This window comes from Papio anubis, chromosome 6 (assembly GCF_008728515.1).
Source record: "Papio anubis isolate 15944 chromosome 6, Panubis1.0, whole genome shotgun sequence".
Lineage (NCBI taxonomy): Eukaryota > Metazoa > Chordata > Mammalia > Primates > Cercopithecidae > Papio > Papio anubis.
This window is the reverse complement of record NC_044981.1, coordinates 135,052,518-135,078,632: the sequence shown is the minus strand read 5'-3', so window position 1 is coordinate 135,078,632 and position 26,115 is coordinate 135,052,518. Positions and strand designations below refer to the sequence as shown.

The 26,115-nt window shown below is 34.5% G+C and overlaps 1 protein-coding gene across 10 annotated transcripts in view; it reads right to left on the bottom strand.

Annotated features, from left to right (window-relative positions):
* The window catches only part of THEMIS (thymocyte selection associated), a 240,832-nt gene that overhangs the window by 48,796 nt on the left and 165,921 nt on the right, over window positions 1-26,115 (bottom strand). The window contains exon 5 of one of the 10 annotated variants that reach the window (XM_021937900.2): window positions 494-1,064. The exons of 8 other annotated variants lie outside the window; for them this stretch is intronic. In XM_021937900.2, coding sequence (XP_021793592.1) covers window positions 990-1,064 — 75 coding nt within the window. In that variant the 3' untranslated portion in view covers window positions 494-989. Of the gene's footprint in view, window positions 1-493; window positions 1,065-9,835; window positions 10,939-26,115 lie in introns of those variants that run through there. One more of the 10 variants, XM_021937901.2, reaches the window with a different exon arrangement.

Below are 26,115 nucleotides of genomic sequence, written 5' to 3'. Positions count from 1 at the left end.
ACTGCTACTCTTCTGGGCATAAATCATGCCGGATATGAAGCCTAAGCCTAGGAAAATGCCATCACCCTCAATTTGTCTCCCACCCAAAGCCAAGTTAAATGAAAATGTTGACTTGACATTTAGAAATGTATAGATGTGAATGAAATAAATGAAGGGAAAAAGCTCATTTAGAAATATGACTGGTGTTTAAGGGGAGTAAGAGAATGAGGTCTCTAGAAAAAGAGTAAGACAGAATGGTGATGTTCAGAGAATACACCATTCAGTCCTTAAATGTAATGGGAGTATAAAAGGTTCCTTAGGATAGAGTCTCTTAAGGAAAATGTACCAGTGTTTTTTTAGTTGCTATGGTATTAGCTTTGCAGGCAGATGCTGAATTCAGACAAAATTGTAGACATCTTATTGTGCCCCAGGCTGCTTCGCATATGTGTGATGATGAAAAGGATGACGATTAAAACAAATCATTTTACAAATCTTATCCCAAATTCCTCAGGTATACAATGCATCATAAATGCAAATCCTTTATTTAGAATTATTTCTGTTGAATACAATACATAAATAGTAAAAAGCAAGCCTGTTTTTCTACATTTTTCTAGTCATTTCTATATTATCACTACAGGTATTTCCTTAGGTTAAAGAGCAACTCACTAGATTTACTTTGAACAATAAAATATATTATCTTTTAAAATGTTTTTGGTCCAGAAAAAGTAGATAGTAAAGACAAAAACTGAAATCTGGAAATGACTTTTATTAAATATTAAAATTGACCAACTTTTCAACATCTCATATCAGGTACAAGGATCAGTGTTGACCCTAGGACAGACTGTTTATTGAGTGCACCAGGAAATTATTCTCCAACGAGTTGCAGCAACTTCTAGTGTCTTTATTGGGTTTACCAGAATCTGGTCATTTTGTCCAGGATGTTAAAGAGGGGTTTACTTTTTGGAAATTTTTGGTGGAAACAACATGTGTCTTTTATAGTCTCTTCTTGATCATTTTGTCTCTGTCAATTCCTCAGTCTCTCTTAATATTCTTATGTTACCCCCAGGCTCTTCATGATGCATCACCTTCAAGAAATGTACAATTGAAAAGAATGACAGTGAAGACTAACAGTGGACATCTGCACTTCCATGTTCATTGCAGCATTATTCACAATAGTCACATTGGGGGACAATCCATATATCCATCGACAGATGAATTAAGAAAGAAAATGTGATATATTCGTACAGTGAAATATTATTCAGCCTTTAAAAAGAAGCAAGTCGTATCATTTGTGACAACATGGATGGACCTGGAAGGGCATCATGCTTAATGAAATAAGTCAGTCACAGAAGGACAAATACTGCATGATTCCACTTACATGAGGTATCTAAAATGGTCAAACTTGTGAAAACAGGAAAAAGAATACTGATTGCAAGGGGATAAGAGGAGACATAAGGTGTTCTTGTTCAATTGATATAAAGTTACAGTCATAGTAGATGGGTAAGTTCTAGACATATGCTGTACAACATAGTGCCTATGGTTAACAATACAATGCTGTGCATTTACAGATTTAAAAGGGTAGATCTCATGTCAAGTGCTTTTAACCCACATGCACACACACGCACACACATGCACACATGCACATAATCAAAAAGATGCATGGAGACTTTTGGAGGTGAATAATATGTTTCTCACCTTGATTGAGGTATAATTACAATATCATGGGTGTTTATTTATCTAACCAGGCTCGTCAAATTATATATATTAAATATATACAGTTTGATTGTATATCAATTATGCCTCAAAAAAGCTGCCAAAAGAAAAAAGAAATGAAACAATGGAACTTATGTCAACATGGCTCCTGAGCTTAGAAATATTTAAATAATACTCTCTTTAATGCCACAAAACAATCAGCCATGCTGATACAAATCTAACTTTGAGGAGCTTAAATTATTTTCCAACACTCACGGAAAGCATTTTGAAAATGTGCCTCAAAGACTTTAATAGGACTGAACCCTTGACCAATAATTCTACTTGCGGAAAATATGCCTAAGTAACTAATCTTAAATTTAAAATGACTTATAGAGAAAAATTAGAAACAATCATTCAATTGACAACCAAAATACCCAAGTAATGCAGAATAACTAGGGAAATTGTGGTGAATTCATAAGGTAGATATTTAAAGTCATCAAAAAAGATGACATATGATGTTTATAAATATCTTTATGCTATGATTTTACATGTAAATATCTTTATGCTAAAATTTTACATGTAAAAAGCAAATAACAGTATGGGTATGGCTGTACAATGTACCTGTACTACTATATCAAACTACAAGTACTGGTCTGTTGCTATCAACATAATATATTAGTATGATGCCCTGTGGGTGAATTTGGGGTCCAGTTCTATTTCAACATATTCAACTATGTTCTCTTTAGGGCAATGGAAAAAAATTAGTGAGACTACAGGTTATTTCCTGACAGAAACATGAGTTAAATAACATCCACACCAGTTCAATCTTCTGTTGTTAGTCTTTATTTTTGTTTTTGTTTTAGTTCTATAGTTGTGGAACATAGATAATTAGCTAATTGCTATAGGTGTGCAAAAATTTGGTTACTCCACAGAACATGTACACTCAAAAAAGACCTGCTTGGTTTCTATTAAGGTGAGAATCTTACCTGTGAATTCTCTTGCATTGAAGAATTTAACACATTATGTTTAAAGGGAAAAGTTTTTAACTTATTGTTTAAACCTATTCTCCTTGATTTATAAATATGAGTACAATTCTCAAAGATTATTCATACTATTAGAATAAGCTTTAGAGGCATAAAATATTTGATATTAATATGCATGTTTAGAACATTGAAACTATTTGTTTCCAACTCAGTTTATACCCAGCTATTTCTCCATTTCTTCCCAAGTATTTCTTTGACTTGTTCTACTTTCAAGAAATAATTATGTATTAAATATCACTAAGTTTGAAAGAAAACACAAAATATTAAGGGCTTAATGAAGATATTCTATTTCTGTTTCACAGAAAAATACAATAGAGGAAGGTTGTCCAGGGTAGGCTACAAGGGATGCTGTGAAAGACAGTATTTACGCTAGAAGCCATATCCTAAAAATCAGGTATTCTATACTACTAAGGAGGAAGCAAAGAACAATTAGGAAACTATTAGCAATCTGCCACACAGACACTGCTTTTCACTATATTCCTATAGTATCTAGCACAGTGCTTTGCACTAAATAAGTGCACAAGAAATATTTAATTAATATTACCTTTAAAATTTAATTCAACTGAGTTAAGATTATTCAATCACAAATTTGGTAATATGATCTAGTTATTTATATTAACTAACAAATCAAAGATGACTGTACATTGTTATTGTTTTTAATACTAAAAAATTAAATTAGACACAATAAAAGACCGAGACTGATTATATATATTAAATATATTATAGATATATTATAGATTTACTATACATATATTTTATTATATATTGTAGAAATCTATAATTATATTATATATAATTATATATAGCTATTTATAATTAGATATCTATTATATCTGCATATTATATGCATACTATAGCTATCTATATGTTAGCGGTATATAATTATAAATATCTATATATCTATATATAATATATAGATACAATTATAGATACATAATATATATTATAGATGTAGATATAAATTATAGATATATTTACAGCATATCTAGGCAAATATATTATGCCTAGACAATGTTAAATTTATATTAAAATAATTGAAAAGAGTGAATTACAAATCAGATTGAGCAGAGGGAAAGAAACTGAAAGAAGATTCATCAAAATTACTAAGGTAATTAACCATCTGTTGAATTACAGGGAAGTTTATGTTCATGTTTGTTTATCCCTTTTAAAAAAATCTTTTCCCATGATAATCATTTTTGCACAAAAGACTACTCATATGATAAAGTTATTTTTAAAAATATATTGGGATAATATGTAATGTTAGCATCAAAAGAAGACAGCGTTCATAATTCACGCTAAATATTATTCACAGGCCAGCCAAAGGATACTTAACTGACATAATAAATCTGTATCTTACTTTCATTTATTATGTGTGTTTCCCTGATTTTCTCCCATTCTCTTTTAGACATTTCTTTTTTTCTGAACATCCTTACAACACACACATACACTTTTACACAAAAAGCAAGTTAACTGTAAATGAAGAAAGGAATAAAAAGAATAAACTTCCAAGGAAATCATAACAACTGTTGAAAATGAAAATGGTCTCAAAAAATGTTACATGTTATGAAGATAGCACATACAAGACAACACTCAATTTTTCCACTTTGTTTTTTGCAATTAGTAATGATGCTGAAGTAGAGCTAATGGCTGGCAGATCTGCTGCTGTTAGGACAATAGCTTGCCTCTGTTAGGTGGGTTACATCCATTTGGGTTTATTCACTTGAGGAATGCCATTTTCTGTTGCTATAACAGTACCTGAGACTGAATAATTTAGAAAGGAGAGAGTTTTATTCTGGCTTATGGTTCAGGAGTCTGGGAAGTCTAAAAATGAGGGGCTGCATCTGGTCAGCTTCTGGTGATGGTTTCATGCTGTGGCAAAACATGGAGAAGAAGTGAAAAGGGGGAAGTGGGCACGTGTAAAAAGGGGCAAAATACCAGGGGTAGTCTCACTTTCTAACAACCCACTCTCACAGTAACTAATCCAGTCCCATGACAGCAAGAACTCACTCACTCTTAAGAAAATTAACCCAGTCCTGCAAGAGCAGTGTTAATTCCTCTTAATGACCTAATCACCTCTTAAAGTCTCCACCTCCTAATATCATCACACCAGAGATGAAATTTCCAACACATGAATATTGGAGGAGACAGTCAAACAATAACAAAGGCTCTGCTTTACCAACACACATACTCAAGATCTGATAGCCAAACTGAGGTGTCATGGATACTGCAGCAAAATGGGAATAAAAAACCAAGACTTTAAAGTTTTTAATCTCAGTTCTGTTACCACTACTACAAAACCTTGAGAAAGTTACAATCTCTCAGAAACTCAATTTCCAGATTAACCTATAATAATATAATTATATACTATTTAGATGCTTTATTGAGTTAAAATCTGATATCCACACTTCAAATTATTTAATAGTGAAAGCAGCCCTGGATGTAAGCACCCATCTCAGTCCCACTCTGAACTTTTATTGATATTAGATTAGACAGTGTGTCAGGAATTCACAGTATATCTATAAATGAGGGAGTGGGATAAGACAAACTTAAGTAGGATAAGGTTCCATTCAGTTTAACTTCCCACAATTCTTCATGTATGGCCTCTATAACAATTTTGTATGCCAGAACATTGCCTTTGGCAAAAATCTCATAGTAAAACTTGACCCAGCCATGAGGATATTATGCCTTTTGGATCTAGAGCTCTTTGTATGGTGAAAGCTATTTTTCTTTTATTTTAAAAAGCCTCTTATTGTTATGGCTGTAGCCTTCAGAGTATAACTTCCTTTGTATACATTTTTCAAAGCTGACAAGAGCATAAAGATATGTGGTGATTAACTGAATGTAAGCAAAGCAACTGAGCTCAATGTTTATTAAAACTCCAGGATTGATGTTTTCTATGTCGAGTTAGTGGGGAAGGAAAGTCTTCATGAAACCAGATATGCAGTGTTGTACATCAGCAGCTTATTTTGAAAGAACATTTGGAGCAGAGAGGAATGGTCATATCTATTTTTTAAAATGTTCTATCGCATTTTCATTTCTCCCTTACCATTTTTGCTGTGTGTGCTATATGCCTTCATAGGATGTGGCATCCCTAATGTAACAGTAAACTTACAGGTAAGTCAGAAATAGATGCTATGACAGGGCCAGTGACTTTTTAAAGAATTTGTGAAAGGTGGTGAAGACCCCAATTAAATAATCTTATTCTACAAGACCCTGACAAAGCATTACTGGATCATAGGGTTAAGTGTTTCTGAACCCTACTAGATTGAAGATGAAGTTTAAGCCATAAAACAGGCCTTATACTCTGGACATATAGCTGAACTGAAAGTTTATTAGAGCAAAATACATCATACAGAATTACTGCTAGCTCCATTGACCACAAAAACACCACGTCATGAGTTTTATAGAATATAGGAGTAGATTTGGAGTTTTGAGTAGAACAAGGTATTAATAGGCAGGCACTTTGTTTAATCTTTTCTCAGGCATTAATGAAAAGTCATTCCTAACCACTGCTCATTTCTGTATAGAATGGGGATACTGCATCCTAGATCAATTAGAAAGGCTTATCAGACATGCTTTAACAGTTAATGTTAATGGATTCATTACAATCATTGTTATTATGGAGGTATTATCACACCTCTGTCCAGATCTCAATCAACTAAGTTTATTGGACCAAGGTTGTAATGAGAAGGCTATCCTTACAGAAGTGAGAAAAATTACTGATATTTCTACTCTAATTAATAACATATTCTGGTCATCTGTGGCTGAGAAAAGATATTTTCCCTTGAGTGCAAAAAAAAAAAAACAAAAAAAAAACAAAAAACAAGAAAATGATATGGCTTGTATTTCATTTTATTGAGTCAGGCATGTTTTCTTTCTTTTTTTTTTTTTTTTAATAGTCTTGGCCTATAAGTAAAGTGTCCCCTCATATAGACATTACAAGCACTGATTTTATTTATTTTTATACATACCTCATATAATATTTTATAAGATCAATTTGAAAAAGAAAAAAGAAAACACAAACCAACTTACTAATTATAGGCACAGTTTAATTCATGCCTGATCATAAATTTGAAGCCAGGAAGTCAATGCATTATCAATACAAGAGCTATTATTTTAGTAAAGCTATGTATTTGGATTTCCATAACAGTGGCACAAAACATAGTCAAACTAGATCTTTTTATCTGGTTTAAGACAGGAAAAATCTGCTTATTCTAACATTGACTACATAGTTGCTGATGCAATTTTAAGTTAATAAAATTTATGAGAACATTAAACTAGAATAAAGAAGCTGCTTAAACAAGAGAAAATCCTTGTGACATATAAAAGAACATTCATAAGACCATCAGTGGATTTCTTAGCAGAAACCCTACAGGCCAGGAGAATAAGATTACATATTCAAAGTGCTGAAAAAATTGTTAGCCAAGAATACTTCACCAGGCAAAGCTGCCCTTCAGGAAAAAAGGAAATACTTTCCCAGGCAAACAAAGTTGAAAGATCTTATTATCTCTCGAGCTTACAAGACGTACTGGAGGGAAGTATTCGAGGTGAAATGAAAGAATGCTAATTAGCAACATGAAAAGATGACAGTATGAAACTCACTGGTAAAGGTAAGGGTATAGTCAAGTCTAAAATACTTATGTTACAGTGGAGGTACATAAATAACTTTTAACTCTTGTATAAAAGTTAAAAAACAAAAGGATTGAAAGTAACTATAGCTATAATAAATTGTTAATAGAAACACAGAATGAAAGTCATAAACAGTGATACCAGCAACAAAATGTGTGTCAGGGCAAGAAGTAAAATTGTAGAGGTTTTCTTTGTGATCATAGTTCATTGTTATCAGCTTAAAATAGACTGTTATAACTACAAGATCTTTTATGTAAGTCTCACAGTAATAACAAAGAAAAACCTTTAGCAGATGCAAAAAAAATAAAGAGAAAGGAAGGAAAGCATCTCACTATAAAAATAATCACAAAGAAAGACAGATGAAAGGAACAGAAGAACTCACTTCAGCTTTAAGGACAAAGCGTAGTAATCAAAGAAAGATATTCCTTGCAAACAGTAACCAAAAGAATGTAGAAGTGGTGGCAATACTTTATATGAGACAAATTAGACTTCAGGTCAAAAATTATCACAGGAGACAAAGAAGACCATCAATAAAAATAAAAGTGTAAATTTATTGAGAGATTATAACAATTGTAAATATATATGCACCCAACATCTGAGCACCTAACTATATAAAACAAATACTAACAGAACTGAAGGGCTAAATACACAGCAATACACTAATGGTAGGGGACTCCAATACTACACCTTCAACAATGAATTTATTATCCAGCCAGAAAATCAATAAGAGAATAGTGAACTGAAACAACTATAGACCAAAAGGATCTAACAGTAATATTCAGAACCTTCCATCCAACAGCAGCAGAATGTGTATTTTTCACAATCATACATGTATCATTCTCCAAAACAGGTCATATCCTAGACCACAAAACAAGTCATAATAAATTTAAGAAGACTGACATCATATCAGGTATCTTTTTAAATCACAATGGTATGAAATTAGAAACAAGAAGAAAATTAAATGCACCACTATTGAATCACCAATAGGTAAGAAAATAAATTAAAAGGGATATCAAAACGTGTCTTGGGACAAACAAAAATGAAAATATAACATATCCAAACTTATAGGATGCAGCAAAAGTCGTTCTAAAAGGAAAAGTTACCACAGTAAATACCTATATTAAAAAAAGAGAGAAAGATTTGAGTATACAACCTAAATTTATACCTTGAGGAACCAGAAAAGAAGAATAAGATAAGCCCAAAATTAACAGAGGGGAGGAAATGAATTAGAACAGAAATAAATAAAATAGAGACTAAAAAAGTAGGAAAGAGTAATGAAGCTAAGAGGTTTTTTTGTTTTTGTTTTAGAAAAATAGTCAAAATTAGCAAACCTTTAGCTAGAGTAACTAAGAAAAAAGAAGACTCAAATAAAAATAAATATAAATTAAAGAGAGAGCATTACAAGTGATACCACAGAAATACAAAAGATCACAATGGACTATGATGAACAAATATACACCAACATATTGGTAAACCAAGAAGAAAGATTTATTCCTAGAAACAGCGAATGTATGGTTGCCCTCCTAGAAACATACAAACTACCAAGACCCAATCATGAAGAAAATAGAAAACTTGAGCCAACCAATTACGAGTAAGAACATTGAATTAGTAATCAAAACCTCTCAACAAAGAAAAGTCTAGGACCTGATGGCTTTACTGGTGAATTCTACCAAACATTTAAAGAAAAATTAACACCAATTTTTCCCAAACTCTTCTAAAAAATTAAAGAGGAATAAATATTTTCAAACTTATTTTACAAGACCAGTATTACTCTGTTACCAAAGTCAGACAAGGACCCAAAAAATAGAAAAGCACAGGCCAATATACCTGATAAATGCAAAATTCTCAACAAAATATTAGCAAACTGAATTCAATAACATTTTTAAAATCCTTCACTATGAGCAAGATTTTCCCCTGGAATGCAAGGATGGTTCAACATATGCAAATCAATAAATATGATATACCACATGAATGGAATGATGATTAACAATCACATAATCATCTCCATAGATTCAGAAAAGCATTTGCCAAAATCTAACTTCCCATCATGATAAAAAAAAAAAAACTAATTTATTAGGTGTAAAAGCAACATACCTCAATATAATACAGATCACATATGACAAGCCCACAGCCAACATCTGAGATACTCAAGGGTAAAAAGCTGAAAGCTTTTCTTCTAAGATCAAGAGCAGGGACTGTAAAGACTCCAGTAAAACATTGTTAGAAATAGTAAAAAAGTTCAGTAAATATGTGGATACAAAATCAACATACGAAAATCAGTCTCATTTCTATACACTAGCAATGAACTTTCTGAAATAGAAATTAATAAAACAATTCCTCTTACAATAGCACCAAAAATAATAAAAATACTTAAGAATAAAATTAATCAAGTATGTGAAAGATCTGTACACTAAAATCTATAAAGCATTATTGAAATAAATTGATGAAGACAAAAATAAATTAAAAGATGTCTACATTCATGTATTAGAAGAAATAGAAGAAAGTTGTCACAGAAATAGAAAAAAAAGCAATCCTAAAATTTATATGGAAGCACAAATGACCCTGAATAGCTAAATCAATCTTGAAAAAGAAAAACAAAGCTGTTAACAAAACATCTTAACATACATGTTTTGGAATATAATAGAATATAGACTATAATAGAATGTTGATTGCCAGGGGCTGATGGGAGGGTGAAGTGGGGAGGCAATGGTCAAAGGGTACAAAGGTTCATTTTGCAAGTTATGTTCTGAAGGTCTACTGTACAGCATAGTGTCTATAGCTAACAACACTGTATTCTTATACTTAAAAATTTCTAAAAGGATAGATCTTATAATAATAATAACAACAATAAATGATGATGATGATGATTATGATAATAATAATAAAGAGGCCAGAAGGAACTTTGGGAAGTGACAAATATATATCTATGGCCTTAATGGTGGTGATGGTTTTATGGTTTTATACTTATCCTCAACTCATTGAGTTGTATACATTGAATATGTGCAGATTTTTACATGTCAATCATACCTCGATAAATTGTTATCTCAAAAAAGTTGCTTAATATTTATCTCACGTTTTAAGTGCTTTGAAAAACATATGGTATACAAGTAGTCACAACTTACAAAAGGGTTGCATTTCTACATTTGGATAAAGGGCTTTTGGAGAATTTTTCTACAAAGCATTCTCAACCCAGCCTCTTCCACAACAGTTGCTTTAATGTAACTGAGTTTTAATACAAATATTATTTTCAAACTAACTCATATTTAGTACATAATCCTCATGGTAAAATTGTGAAATGTGTATACAGTTGAAACTCAGGCTGCTGTGGCCTGATGCTGCTGTGATGGACCCAGATTCTTACTCTCTCACCACTCTGCCATTCTTGGCATGCCAGTTTTGTCCATTGGTCAATTCCTCTCATCGTCACAAAACTGCTACCAGAAACAACTGAGCAAAATGCTTCTTTGTTCATATACACTGGAACACAGGGAAACTCTCTTTCGATGAAATAATACAATTTTCTCCATTCGGTCTCACAGGGCAAACTTGGATCATGTGCTCATCTTCAAACTAATAATAGTTGTTCAGGAATTGCCTTAAATTAATGAGAAAATAACCCTAAGAGTCATGATAGAGGTATAAAAAAGAGGAGTTTATATAAGGAAAAAGAGGGACAGCAAATGTATTCTGGGTATCAGACTACAAAGAGATTTGGGGAGAGCAATGGAGACAATAAAAACAGATGAGCAAAGCGTGAATGGTAGCAATGGTTCAAATTAGTTAACTGTCTATAAATTACCTGTTGATCATTTAATGGATATTCATAATATTCACACAGAATATGTATGGAAGGTGGAATTTCTAGAAATTATTGCAACTCATTGGAGAACCTTCCCAAGAAATCAGGCAAGAATTAGCATAAAGCTCTGTCACATTCATTCATTCTTTTTTTTTTGTTTTAAACCCTCCTTTAAAAACTATTTGGCATCTCATTATTAGGGTAAATTCTTTAAATAAAAATCTTGGTCTGCTGTATGCAAGACATCCTTTTTTGAAAACTGCCAGCATCTACAGAAACACGTGTTCCAAAATAATATAATGCTCTTGCACTATATCTAGCTTTAGTGTCATTATCATCGATTAGATTTGAAGACAAAATTGGTGGCTACACCCCTTTTTGGTATTGAATCCCTAAATTTAAAAAATACTTAAATACTTTTAAATTAGAAGTTCTTGTTGGGGACTGGTTAGTTTGGCTTCCCAACCTAAAGAAGCTTTGGATTTCTACTGAGAAAACAACAGAAAAGTCAATGAACAAGAATTGTGAAGCTTCCAATAAAATGCTTAACGTTTCACATTTTGATCCAAAATATACATTTTTTTAAATTACCCTACAGAATGCTTGAAGTAACCATCTGGCATATCAAGGCATCATTTTTAAAGATTCTTTTTAGTTTGCTATCGACTTACTATAAGTTTTAATTCAGTGTTTTATAAACATTTTGCACAATTAAAGTAACAGTAGAAAATAGCAACATTCTCATTCTCCATACTTTAGCAATTAATATTCAACCCTAATCCATTCAAGCACAAAAGAGGATCCATGTAATCTAAGTGTGTCATTAAGCAATCTTTTTGTTTTCATAAAAAAAGGTTTATCATCATGGTCTTTAAAAAATTAGGAATTACAGTTGAGCGCAGTGGCTCACACTTGTAATATCAGCACTTTGGGAGGCGGGCAGATCACTTGAGGTCAGGAGTTCAAGACCAGCCTGGCCAAAATTGTGAAACCCTGTCTCTACTAAAAATACAAAAATTAGCCTGGCATGGTGGTGCATGGCTGTAGTCCTAGCTACTCAGGAAACTGAGAAAGAAGAATTGCTTGAACCCGGGAGGTGGAAATGGCAGTTAGCTGAGAGCACACCACTGCACTCCAGCCTGGGCCACAGAGTGAGACTCCATCTAAAAAAAACAAAAACAAAAACAAAAACAAACAAACAAAAAAAACCCAGAAATTTTATTGTAGCACTGTTTAATTTTCTAAAAATCTACATGTAGAAGTATTGGTATGCAAGTAAGTACTCATTATATTACAAGTATAATTATACAAGGCTGTAGGATAAAAAAAGGTAGAACACAAACATCTCCTTAATCTGTAGATCAATGCCACAAATGCAACTATGAAATCACGGGTCAATTTTACTATACCTAATGTCATTTCTAATCAATTTCACTTTTTTTGCAGCAGCACAAAAGATGGAAACAATAGTTTGTATGATAGTCTCTAACAGAATGCTTCCATGACCAAATTCAGTTTTATTCAAGGTGGCTGTATACCTGTTTCCTCTAATGGCTACTTTTGATAAGATAATAATAAACATAAAGTGATGAAAATGATCAATGTAAAAAACCATTACAGAAACCATTTTGGCACTTTGAACTGAAGCTTTTGTTTCTTTCCTCTAAGTCCTCTGTCACTCAACTGCATCATCTATTACTTTTCACTAATTATTAGCTGTTTACAAATATGACAGCTACTGTACTTAGCTGAAGAAATACAGCCTAGAGAGATTACGTCTTTCTAGCATTTTAATATGCAGGTCAAATTAATTCCAAAAGTGAGTTTCATCAGAGTAGTTCATTGCTTAGCTTTTACGAGGCTGCAGTAATGTCAATTTGAACTCCAAAATGCAACTAGTTTGCCATCCAATTATTTATATCCTAATAAAAAAATGCTACCACAATTAATCTGGGATTTTTTTTCCGATCAATGGGCAACTTATGACTTTTCAATTTATGTATTTTCTCATTAGAACGTTTCTGTCAATTTGTGATTTTGTGGCAACAATAATAAATTAGTATCGTACATTAAAAAATCTCCTTATTTTAGAAAAAAAGTAGAAAAGCAAAAATATCTGCACTTCTGGTAAAAAAAAAAACAATTCTTTTATTCCATAATAAAGTTTTTCAATAGAACTTTCTCTGGTGATAAAAATGTTCTATATCTGTGTTCTCCATTACGCTAGCCACATGTGGTCATTAAACTCTTTAAATGTGACTAGGTCAAATAAGTAAATAAAATTTTAATTTTTGCTAATTTAAATTTTAAAAGCCCCGGGTGGCTCGTGGCGATATTAGTCATAATCTACAGTGTATTATGCCACGGATTTCTGCAAGTATTGTTGAAGTACTGACAATATATCTAAGCCATGGATAATATACAAATTTTTTCTTGAATAGACAAAAATGTACTTAAAATGTGATAATCTCTAGAGATACTAATATATTTAAGTACTTTATATGTAAAAAGAATTTAATTCACTCATGCATAGATAAATGGCAGATAGCTATAGATGTAGAAATATATTTACAAATATAAGTATGTAAGTGAAAGTGATATATGTAAAATATGTCATTTTTTTTTTTTTTTGAGACAATGTCTCTCTCTGTCACCCAGGATGGAGTGCAGTGGCTCTATCTCAGCTCACTGCAAGCTCCGCCTCCCAGGTTCACACCATTCTCCTGCCTCAGCTTCCCGACTAGCTGGGACTACAGGCGCCCGCCACCACGCCCGGCTAATTTTTTGTATTTTTTAGTAGTGACAGGGTTTCACCGTGTTAGCCAGGATGGTCTCAATCTCCTGACCTCATGATCCGCCTGCCTTGGCCTCCCAAAGTGCTGGGAGTACGGGCATGAGCCACCGTGCCCGGCCCATATGTCACATTTTATTGGCCAAGTCAAGTCATATAGACAAGTCTGATATCAGTATAGCTAAGAATATTATCTTCAGGAATTACCTGGTAGAGAGTGATCAGGTAATAAAGGGCAGTAAATATTTAGACAATAATTATTCTCTATAGATTGATAGGTACATACATACATACATAGATAAATTACATTCATCTACAAATATATATGTGTATATATACACACACATAGATATATACTATATATAAATACACATATATGTATATAACAGTATATATGTTTATATACTTATACATGTTCATAACAAAAGAGATTTGAACTGGTTAACAATTATACATAAAATTAACAGATTACAAAAATAAAGAATTAAGAATAAAATAAAAATAAGATGTAATTTAAAAGGAGGGAGCATACAAATAACAAATCATAAGATCTTTTACAGTTGATAGAGTTGGACTGTAAATTGGAGTCTGAACTTCCTAGTATCCCAAAAGAGGAAATATATAATCAATTTCCACACTTACATTAATCATAACTCACAAATAGACCAATTTCTTAGAGAAATATGGCTTAACTGGAAGAATTTATGAAAATACCTTGTAATAATGAAAAACTCATTCCTTAACAATTACCTTATAATAAATATATATTATATATGTAACATATGTTACATATGTATTAAATATATTATAAATATTTAATACTACAGTAAAAGAATAGCCCTAATGCCTCATAGGTGCCCAATGCCTATTTCTTGAATGAAATATATCTTGAATGAAAAAAAGAAAGGCAAAACGTCAAATTCCTATAGCAGAAAGATAAAAAAGTGATTTAATGTAAGCTAAAGGTGTAACCTTAAAGCTGAAAAAAGTAAAAGATCTTTTACAAGAAGGCAACTATATAAATATGTGTATGCCTATCAAGATTTCTAATTGTGTGAATTTAATACAAAAATGTTTAGAGTATATAGAAGAATGAATGAACTATAGGTGATACAGGTAATCACTCATGAAAGAAAGAATTATTGGATCATTTTGTGAAAAAGAATCTGTTTCTTTATTGGGCAAGTAACATAATCAGAATTATAATAAAAGTTTACAAGACTTTTGAATCCAAAATTGTGTAATTTAAGCCAGATACTTAGGTAATTGGTGCAGTATTATGTATAATTTATGAACTTACAAAATAATTAACCCACAAAAGAACTCAATGCTAGACATGTCAAGAAGTATGGAAAGAATTATACTACAAGACAGTCATATTAGGTATTCTATTTTGAAATGGCTGTGTATTACATACAGAAATTTGTTGTATTTTCAGAACTCAAGAAGAGTTCCTTTATTTTAATTAGTAAAGAGGAGGAGTTTGTTATTTAAGCATAAATTTATACAGGGAAATGAAGTAATACTTTTAAATAAAGAGGCTTGATTATAAGAAAATTTCATATACTAAACTTTTAGAACACAGCACAATGCTCTCAAAAATGTTAAGCAAATTAATCAAAGAATAGCACAGGTAAATTTTGAGGTTTGCTCGGTCCATAGTCACAAATATGTAGGCTGATGACACCAAAATCTACATCCCTAACTGTAACCTCTTCCCTAATCACTGGACTCATATAAATTGAATATATTCAACTACCCTCCAAGGGGTGAAACTGGGTGTTCAAAGGGTATGAACGTTTAATTTCAAATTTAATATTTCCAAAACTTAATTATTCACTTCTCCTCAAACATATTTCCATACCAGTCTTCCCCATCATAGTAAGTGGAAAATTTGTTCTTCCAGCTACACATGTTAATAACCTTGGAGTCAACCTTAACACTTTATCTCACATATGTTCATCACTGAATTATGTTGACTCTGTCTTCAAACACATCCAGCATGTAACCACATCTCATCACATCTATCCCTACATCCCTTGTCCAAGTCACCACTCCCTCTTCACAGCATTATTTAAAAGGTATTTTGTATGTTGTTTCTCTTCCTTCCCTCCCTTACTCTCTCCCTTTCCCTTCCTTCCTTCCTTCCTTCTTTCCTTCCTTCCTTCCTTCCCTCCCTCCTTCCCTCCCTCCTTCCCCTTCCTTCCTTCCTTCCTTCCTTCCTTCCAATCTCTTCATAATCTGTTGTTCATAAGGTAACCAAAGGGATGATTTTGAAATGTAAATTAGATTATGTAGCTTCCCAACTGAAAACCCTATGATTTTTTACAGTATCAAGTCTTTTGTCTAAGTTTCTCATTCGAGTCAATATTTATGTATAGTGTAAGCTAAATATCGAATCTCTCTCTCTTTTTTTTTTTTTTTTTTTTTTTTGCAGATGGCTTTCTAGTTTTCTCAACACTATTTTTTGAACAGATAATTCTTCCTTATTATGTATTCTTGTCATCCTTATCAAAGATATATTGACCATATATGTGTAGATTTACTTTTGGGCTTTGTATTCTGTTCCATGGGACTATATGTCTGCCTTTATAACAGTACCATACTGTTTCAATTATTGTAGTTTTGTAATATATTTTGAAATCAGGAAATATGGTGCCTCCAGCTTTATTATTTCTCAATAGTGATTTGCCTATTCATGGCCTTCATGGTTTCAAATGACTTTGAGAATTATTTTTTCTATTTCTGTACAAACTCCCATTGAAATTTTGATAGGTATTACATTAAATCTATATTTCATTTTTGGTAGTATGAATATTTTAACAATTTAAAATCTTCCAAGCTCAGCATAGTGGCTCTGTCTGTAATCCCAGCACTCTAGGAGGCTTGGGTGGGAGGATTACTTGAGGCTAGGAGTTCAAGAACAGCCAAGGAAACATAGCAATACTCTATTGCTACAAAAAATTAAAAACCAGCCAGGCATGGTGGTGCATCCCTATAGTCCTAGGTACTCTAGCGGCTGAGGCCCGGAGGATCGTTTGGACCCAGGAGTTAAAGGTTGCAGTGAGCTATGATCATGCCACTGCACTCCATCCTGTGTAACAGAGTGAGACCCTGTCTCTTAAAAGAGAGGGAGAAAAAAAAAAAAAGAAAGAAAATTCTTCTAGACATAAATGTAAGACCTGAGGTTGTAAAACTCCTAGAATAAAACATATTAGAAAAGCTTATTGACATTGGTCTTAGCAATTATTTCATGTATATGACACCAAAAGTACAGGCGACGAAAACAAAAATAAATGGGTCTACATCAAACTAAAAAAGCTTCTGCACAACAAAGGAAACAATTGACAAAATAATAAGATGAACTATGGAATGAGAGAAAATGTTTGCAAATCATAAACCTGATAAGGGTTAATATAAAAAAACTGATTAAAAATGGACTAAGGACTTAAGGAGACATTTCTCCCAATAAAACATACTAGGAAATGCAAATTATAACCACAATGAGATAACACCTCACACCTGTCAGGATGGTTATTACCAAAAAAATCAAAAGACAAGTGTTGGGAAGGATGTGAAGAAAAGGGAACACTAGAACACTCTTGGTGGAAATGTAAAGGTACAGCTGAGACAGGCAAGCTGGCAGGCTTCCGGTTTTGACGTGGTTTAGAGAAAAAGAAAAAATGCCTCTCAAGCTATAGCTGACCTAAGTTCCAGTCAATCATCAAATAAAGACCCAAGAAGCTATTCACTACAGGTTTCTGCTTTAGGGGGCTGGGGACTTCCCTTGGGTTCCACATGTGCCGATAGACTTGAACTTCAACTCACAGTTACCCCTTCCTCATTTTAATGCTGAAAATCATGCCCAGGGGTGGAGATTTAAAATGCCTATGTTCCATGCAATGTATTAAGAAGTACATAAGGCCACTGAACAAGCACTAGAGAAAACCCTGCTATATAGGACCTGATGAAACTGTTCCCTATAGAAAGGATCTATAAAACTAGCGCACATACTACTCTCAGGGAGCAGCCCACTCTTTTCTTTTTGCAGTGCTGACTTCCTTGTGCACAAGTGAAATAAATCTTTCTCTTTGCTGCTATGTCTGGTGACGTCTCTTCATTTCTATACTGGGAGATTACAAGAACCCAAGGTGCCAACAGCACAGCCATTATGGAAAACAGTATGGAGACTCTCAAAAATTAAAAATAGAATACCATATGATCCAGCAATCCTACTTGAGTTTTTTATCCAAAAGAACTGAAATCAGTATCTCAAATTGATAGAAGCACTTCCATATTCGTTGCAGTTGTAATCACAATAATCAAGATGTGGAAACACCCTAAATGTCTACTGATAAATGAATGGATAAAGAAAAGAAAATGTACTCTCTACATACAAGGGGATACTATTCAGATATTTTTTAAAAAGAAGGAAATTCTGCAATATGTGACAACATGTATGAATTGGGAGACATTATGCTAACTGAAATATGCCAGTTACAGAAAGATAAATATATCATGATTCTATTATATGACATATCTAAAACTAGGCAAATTCATAGAATTCAAGAATGGAATGGTGGTTGTCAGGTGGGAAGACAGTGAATTGAGGAGTGACGTATTAAGTTTCAGTCAAGGAAGATGAATAAGCCCTAAAGATATTCTATACAATATTGTACCTATATTCAACAATATTATATGGTACTGGCAAAAATTTGTTACAATGATAGATCTCATGTCTTCTTACCAGAACTGAAACAATAACAACAACAACAAAAAAAACGAATCCTCTATTGGCATCCTGTCTTACTCAGAAAAGAAATCTAAAGCGCTTATCATTCCTTATGCATTCTGGCTCTCTGCCAACTCTCAGATTAAAATATACTACCACTCATATCTATTCCAGCCATGACAAGAAACTTATTACATCAAGGCCTTTGCATTGTCAGTCCCCTCCACCTGGAAAGGTTCTTCTCTCAGAAGTAGACATGATTGTCTTGCTCACTTCATTCCCTGGCCACTCTAATTGATTAAAATAACTGTCACCATCCCCATTATTTCCTCTACTCAAACTAAACTGTTTTCAATACTCATAATGCACTGAAAACTATAATTAGCCTATGGAATTGGCATTGACTTTGCTTTAATTTCTCATTTCTATCATCTCCCCTGCATTACCTGTTGTTGTTGCCATTGTTCTAAGTATTTCTAGGCTACGTACACAGAAGTAATACATTCAGTGTTGTCTACCAAGTTACTAAATGTCATAAAAATCAAAGAAAGATTTAATCAGCTGTTTATCTGCACTGAAAAAAAGGTAGATAATTGGAGACCCATACAACCATCATATAAATATGAAATAATTGGATTGGGGAAATGAAAGGAAAGACAAATGGAATGCTTTTAAGTATTTCTTTTGGAAAATTCATCCCAACCAGGGTTTATTCTCTTACCTAGTAACTCGAGACCTAAGAGTTTAAGAAAGGAAAGAATGTGTCTGGTTTCCATGAGTAACTTGTACAGGGAAAGTCAATTTAGAAAGGAAAGGGAAAGCATTATATTTTAATTTAGGTGCACTTACCAATGAATTCTCTACATGATTAAAATAGTCTTGATCTTCACTATGCATTTATAGCGCTTTATAACTTACAGAATGCTTTTGTGTACATTATCTCATTGAATCATCAAAAATCAAGATTTGTATGGCGGCTATGACTGGATCAACTAACTAACATCATCCTAAACAAAAGTTAATTTTGAATACTCCAAAGAATTGATGGCTGTTTGAGACAGGTGTTTCTGCCCAACTCTAGACTTCTGTATAATAAAGTAGGTTATAATTAGAAACGATTTAAGACAAAAACAAACCAAAAAAAAGGTCTTTGTCCTAGCTTTGCTACTCTCCTTACTTATCATGATCCATGAAAAAAGTTACCTTATCCACTTGCAAATGATTGAAAATACATAACTAGAGATAATTTTCTTTACTGTAAACTTCATTTTCTCTTCATATGAATCTACACTGTCCAGGTAGCTATTGAATTATTGAAATGTGGGTAGTCTGAACTGAGATGCGTACAATATATGTACTAGATTTTCAAAATGTAAAAGGGTAAATTTTGTCTAATAATTTTACATTGATTACATGTAAGTCAATGAAACTGATGATATTTTGTAAATATCATGCTAAAGTATATCACTCAAATAAGTTTTTCCCTGTTTCTTTTTGCTTTTTTGATAGAGTTACTAGGAAAATTTTAATTACATATATGACTCAAAATTGTGGCTCACAATATATTATTATTTAATAGATCATTCAGAGAGGGCATATAACTTACAGATTCCTAAAATCTGGTTTAATTAGATGTAATTGAGGGAGGAACAAATGAGAGTATCATGAGATTTATCCCAAGTTTAGAAAGAAAGACACAGGAAATTGTGCAAGATATTTTGTATCAGAAAGTCGGTAATAGAAGGCTTTATGATTGGTAATATTTACTTAGTGTTTACTAGGTATCTGGCATTTCACATACTTTATCCCATTTAATACTTATAAAACCCCTATGAGATAGAGACTAAATAAGGTGAAACCCATTTTCTGTATTTTTTTCCACAGTCGTTTGTCAACATTTAGCCTCTCTTTCTCTCCATTTGGTTGAAGTCTATAATCTTGAGTGTTTTTTTTTTTAACTCTAGTAACTTCCATTTAATTTTGATATAGAATTAATACTAAAGAAATACTAAAACATTAAAAAGGAAAAGTGGCTATGAAATGCACATCTGCAGCAGACTGCTGTAATCAATAAGAATAAAATATAAAATAAAATGTTTCTTAAGTTTATACAGAGATATCACAGCCACAGAGAAGGCCTAAATGGGACACTAGGCCACAAACATGTCTCCTTATCCACTCCTTGACTATTTCAGGCCTTATTTTCTAAAATAATGCAGTTGGTAATAACACTGATCCAAGACAGGTGTTGCATGCTGGCATTACCCTAAAACAGCGGTAATCATTTGATAATTAGGCTGTGGCTCAAGAACAGTTTGTGTATTGTACTCCCATTACTTTTCCCTATCTATCATTAGATTTTGGAGTATCTTTATTTTCTTATCTATTACTTAAAATATCTAGAAGTTATTTTAACTCTGCTTTTCCTGAAGATTAATATAAATGTTGTTACATGTTTTGCTCTCTCTCTCTTTTTCCACATTATCATGAAATTAGACCCCTCCGCCCGCCCCAATTGCAATAGGAGTTTATGCTTCATTTTGTTCTGACATCTTCATTTGTATGGGCCACCACCAGGGAAACCTCATTAACTGTGAATTTGAAAGCTTCATATAAACTACAAGTGTCTCATAAATCTAATCTTGTTACAGGAGACCCTTATATTCTCCAGAGATACCTCTTGAGACTTTCAAGAATTCTCAAAGTCAAGAACACTATCATAGCACATAATTTCTTTCTTAAAAATTCAGTAATGCAGAATAAAAAATGTATAAGAGGTCTCCTCAGACTCTCAATGGTTCTAAAAACACAAAGCCAAAATTGTGTATAAAGTTATTTGAGAGACAAGAATTGTTACTTTCTTCCACCTCTTTAATGCTCACCAACTTTATTGGTTGACTATTGTCTAGGAAGTATTTCACAATGCGACAAAGTTTTCATCATGTCATGGATGTAGCTGTATGGAAGATGATAAAGAGAAAACAATAAAAGCCCAAATTGGGATGAATTTAAACTAGAAAAAATGGATGAGGAAGCTGACACCAGTCCACTGGCTGTGAAGCAGAGATTCAATTTCAGTTGTGGTAAATTATGAATTATTACAAGGTATTACAAATGAAGATTTTTTGTAAACAATGAAAAGAAGTTTGTAATGCCAAATGTAAGGAGCTACTACCCAAGCTATTTAATCAAAATTGAATTGCCTGAGTATACAGTCATGTGCCACATTACATTTCAAAGAATCACATATACAATGGTGATTCCATAAGATTATAATACTATATTTTTAATGTGCCTTTTTATGTTTAGATAAGTTTAGATACACAATACTTACCACTGTGTTACAATTGCCTCCAGTATTCAGTACAATAACATAATGTACAGGTTTGTAGCTTAGAAGCAATAGGTTATGCCATATAGCCTAGATGTGTAGTAGGCTATACGATCTTAAGTTTGCTTAAGTGCACTCTATAATATTTACACAATGAAACTGCCTAATGATGCATTTCTCAGAACATATCATAGTCAATAATTGGTGCATAGATGTATTTGAATGCTAGTTGATCAATACAACATTCCTTGGAAAAATGTTCAATTATTCTTAAATTTTTATTGATACTCAACCTAGAGCAAGACTTTATCGAGTGGCTAGTGACTACTGTAGAAGCAAACAGATCAAAATTTAGCACCCCAAATTCAAAGTGTTTGCTTGAAATTGCGGTCTAGTGGGCAGAACAAGATGGCCGAATAGGAACAGCTCCAGTCTCCAGCTCCCAGTGCGAGCGACACAGAAGACAGGTGATTTCTGCATTTTCAACTGAGGTACTGGGTTCATCTCACTAGGGAGTGCTGGACAATCGTTGCTGGTCAGATGCTGCAGCCTGACCAGTGAGAGCTGAAGCAGGGCAAGGCATTGCCTCACCTGGGAAGTGCAAAGGGGAAGGGAATCCCTTTTCCTAGCCAGGGGAACTGAGACACACAACACCTGGAAAATTGGGTAACTCCCACCCAATATTGCGCTTTACCAAGAGTCTTAGCAAATGGGCACACCAGGAGATTATATCTCACACCTGGCCGGGAGGGTCCCATGCCCACGGAGCCTCCCTCATTGCTAGCACAGCAGCCTGCAATCTAAGGGCAAGGTGGCAGCAAGGCTGGGGGAGGGGCACCCGCCATTGCTGAGGCTTAAGCAGGTAAACAAAGCCACTGGGAAGCTCGAACTGGATGGAGCTCACAGCAGCTCAAGAAGGCCTGCCTGTCTCTGCAGGCTCACCTCAGGGGACAGGGCACGAAACTAAGCAGCAGCAGCAGCAGCAGCAGCAGAAAGCAAGCTGAAGGCAGCACGAGCGACGACTCCTGACAGCTTTGGGGAAAGCAGTGGATCTCTTAACCTGCGGAGGTTTGAGATCTGAAACGGATGTGGAGCAGCTACGCCGAGTGGTCCCTTGACTGGTAGCTACTGGAGACATCCCCCACTAGGGGCAGACCAGCACCCCACACTTGCACGGTGGGAGTACACCTGAGAGGAAGCTTCCAAAGCAAGAATCAGACAGGTACCTTTCGCTGTTCCATGAAATATTCCTATCTTCTGCAGCCTCTGCTTGCCCAGCCCCTTGACAAACAGGGTCTAGGTGGACCTCAAGCAATCTCAACAGACCTACCAGCTGAGGGTCCTGACTGTTAAGAGAAAACTACAGCAAACAGGAGGACACCTACACCAAAAGCCCCATCAGTGCGTCACCATCATCCAAAGACCAGAGGCCGGTTGAGCCACAAAAGATACAGAGGAAAAAGCAGGGCCAGAAAGCTGGAAATTCAAAAGCTAGGCATCTCTCACTTGCAAAGGAATGCAATGAGCAACAGATCAAAGCTTCGACAGGAGAATTGGTAGGCAGACAGAGAGAGAGAGCACGATCCATCAAGCTGCCAAACTGGAGAAATTACATTTTGGCGAAAACTAAAAATCTTGAAAAAAGTGGAAAATTGATAACTAGAATAATTAATGCAGAGAAGGCCATAAGCAGACGGCAGGGATGAAGTGACGCAGAAATCATTGGCAAATGCAAGCTTCAGTAACCAGGCTGGAGTCATAGCTGGAGAAGAGTATGTATCGAAGTAGTGAGGATCAAATGAATGAAATGAAGCTGAGAGAAACTGAAAAGAAAAATAGAACAAAGCCTGCAGGAAGTATGGGATTATATAAAAGACCAAATCTATATGTCTGATTAGGGTGCCTGAAGTGAAATGGAGACAAGTTGGAAAGCATAGGATATCATCCAAGACTTCTAACCATTAGGGCAGATAGCAATTCAAAATTCAGGCCACAAGTACCACGAGATACTCCCCTTCAAGAGGCAACTACAGAACTGCAGTGTCAGATTCACAAGAAGAGGTTGAAATGGAGGAAAATGCAAGGGCAGCCAGAGAAAGGTCAGGTTGCACCCCGAGGAAGTCAATGGACTAAAAGCAGATCTCTTGTGAAACTCTACAAGCCAGAGGTGACCAATATTCAACATTCTTAAAGAAAAAGGTACAGGCGGAGAATTTCATATCAACCAGGCTAGGTTTCTGAAGGGAAAATAAAATCCTTTACAAGATAACCAAATGCTTAGAGATTTGTCTACTTCCAGGCCTGCCTTAAAAGAGACCTGAAGGGAAGCGCTCAACATGGAAAGAGACAACCCATTGACGTGCAAGCGTGCCCAAAATCTTAAAGACCAGTATTCAGGGGCTAGGAAGAGGCATCATATAAACCTAAAATATAAGTTGTATCCATAATGGCAGAGTTCAGTTCACACCTGCTCGATGTAGTATAAATGGACTAAATAGTCAATTAGAGGAAAGCACAGACTGTAAAACTGGATAAAAGAGTCAAGACCATCAGTTTGCTGTATTCAGGAGACCCATCTCCTGCACTTAGAGACATATATAGGCTCAAAATAATGTCAAAGGGATGGAGGAGGAGAAGATCTAACAAACAAATGGAGAACAAAAAGCCAGGGCTTACAGTACAGATCTCTGATAAAACAAACTTTAAAACTAATGAGATCGAAAAGAGACAAGAAGGCCATTTACATGGCTAGTAAAGGGATCAATTCAACAGGAAGAGCTGGCTATGTAATATATATGCACACCCAATACAGGAGCACCAGATTCATAAAGCAAGTCCTTGAGAGACTTACAAAGGGAACTTAGGCACCCCATGCAGCCGTTGGGAGACTAACCTCCTGTCAACAGTAGACAGATCCAGCAGGGCAGAAGGTGTGGGATATCCAGGAATTGAACTCCATCTCTGTAGAAAGCAGGCCTGTGGGCATGCAGGGCTCTCAGTCAACAGAATATACATTGCTTCTCAGCACCATCTTTTGCATTTAAAAATTTGGCCTGCTGAGCAGGAGTCGGCACTCCTCAGCAAATGTAAGAACAGAAGTGGCAGGACTGTCTCTCGGACACGGTGCAGTAAACTACAGAACTCAGGACACAGAAACTCGACAGCTCAACTTCGTGAAACTGAACAACCTACTATACTCCTATGAAAGACCAATACTGGGTACATAAATGAGAGAATAAAGATATTCTTTGAAACTAATGAGAACAAAGATGCAACATGCCAGAATCTCTGGGACATTTGTGTGTGAGGGAAATTTAGCAGCACTTCAGTACTAAAGAGAAGCTGGAAAGATCAAAGGGTGACTGCTCTGGCAATGCGATTAAAAGACTAGAAACAAGAGCAAACACATTCAAAGCTGGCAGAGGGCGAAATACTTGAAGATCAGAGGCAGAACTGAAGGAGATAGATAGAGACACAAAAACCCTCCAGGTAAGTGGTGGGTGGTTTTTAGAAAAAAGATCAACAAATTGATAGACCACTATAAGACTGTCGAGAAAAGAAAAAGGAAGAATGGCTCGTCTGGCCAAAATAGTAGGGATAATACCACCAGCCCCTGAGAGGCCCTAAACTACCATCAAGAGAATGCTACTCGGCATCCTCCTAACAAAGTAAGCTGATCTGATGGATGTTTCTGGACGCCCACCTCTCAAGACTAAACCAGGGCTGAGTCCTGAACAGAATAATAGGCTTTTTTTCTGGTGGTGGCAATAATTAACCAGCCTACCAACCAAAAGTCCAGGACAGATAGTTCCCACAGCCTAGATTCACCCAGAGAGTACAAAGTGGGAGCTGGTACCATTCCTTCTGAAACTATTCGATAAAATAGAAAAAGGGAATCCTCCCTAACTCATTTTATGAAGAGGCCAACATCATCCTGATACAAAAGCCTTGCAGAGACACAGCAAGAGAATTTTAAGCCAATATCCCTATTAGACATCAATGCAAAAATCCTCAATAATAAAATGCCTGGCAAAGGCTAGATCCAACCAGGACATCAAAAGCTTATCACCATGATCAAGTGGGCTTCATCCCACAGGATGCAGAACAGTTCAACATACA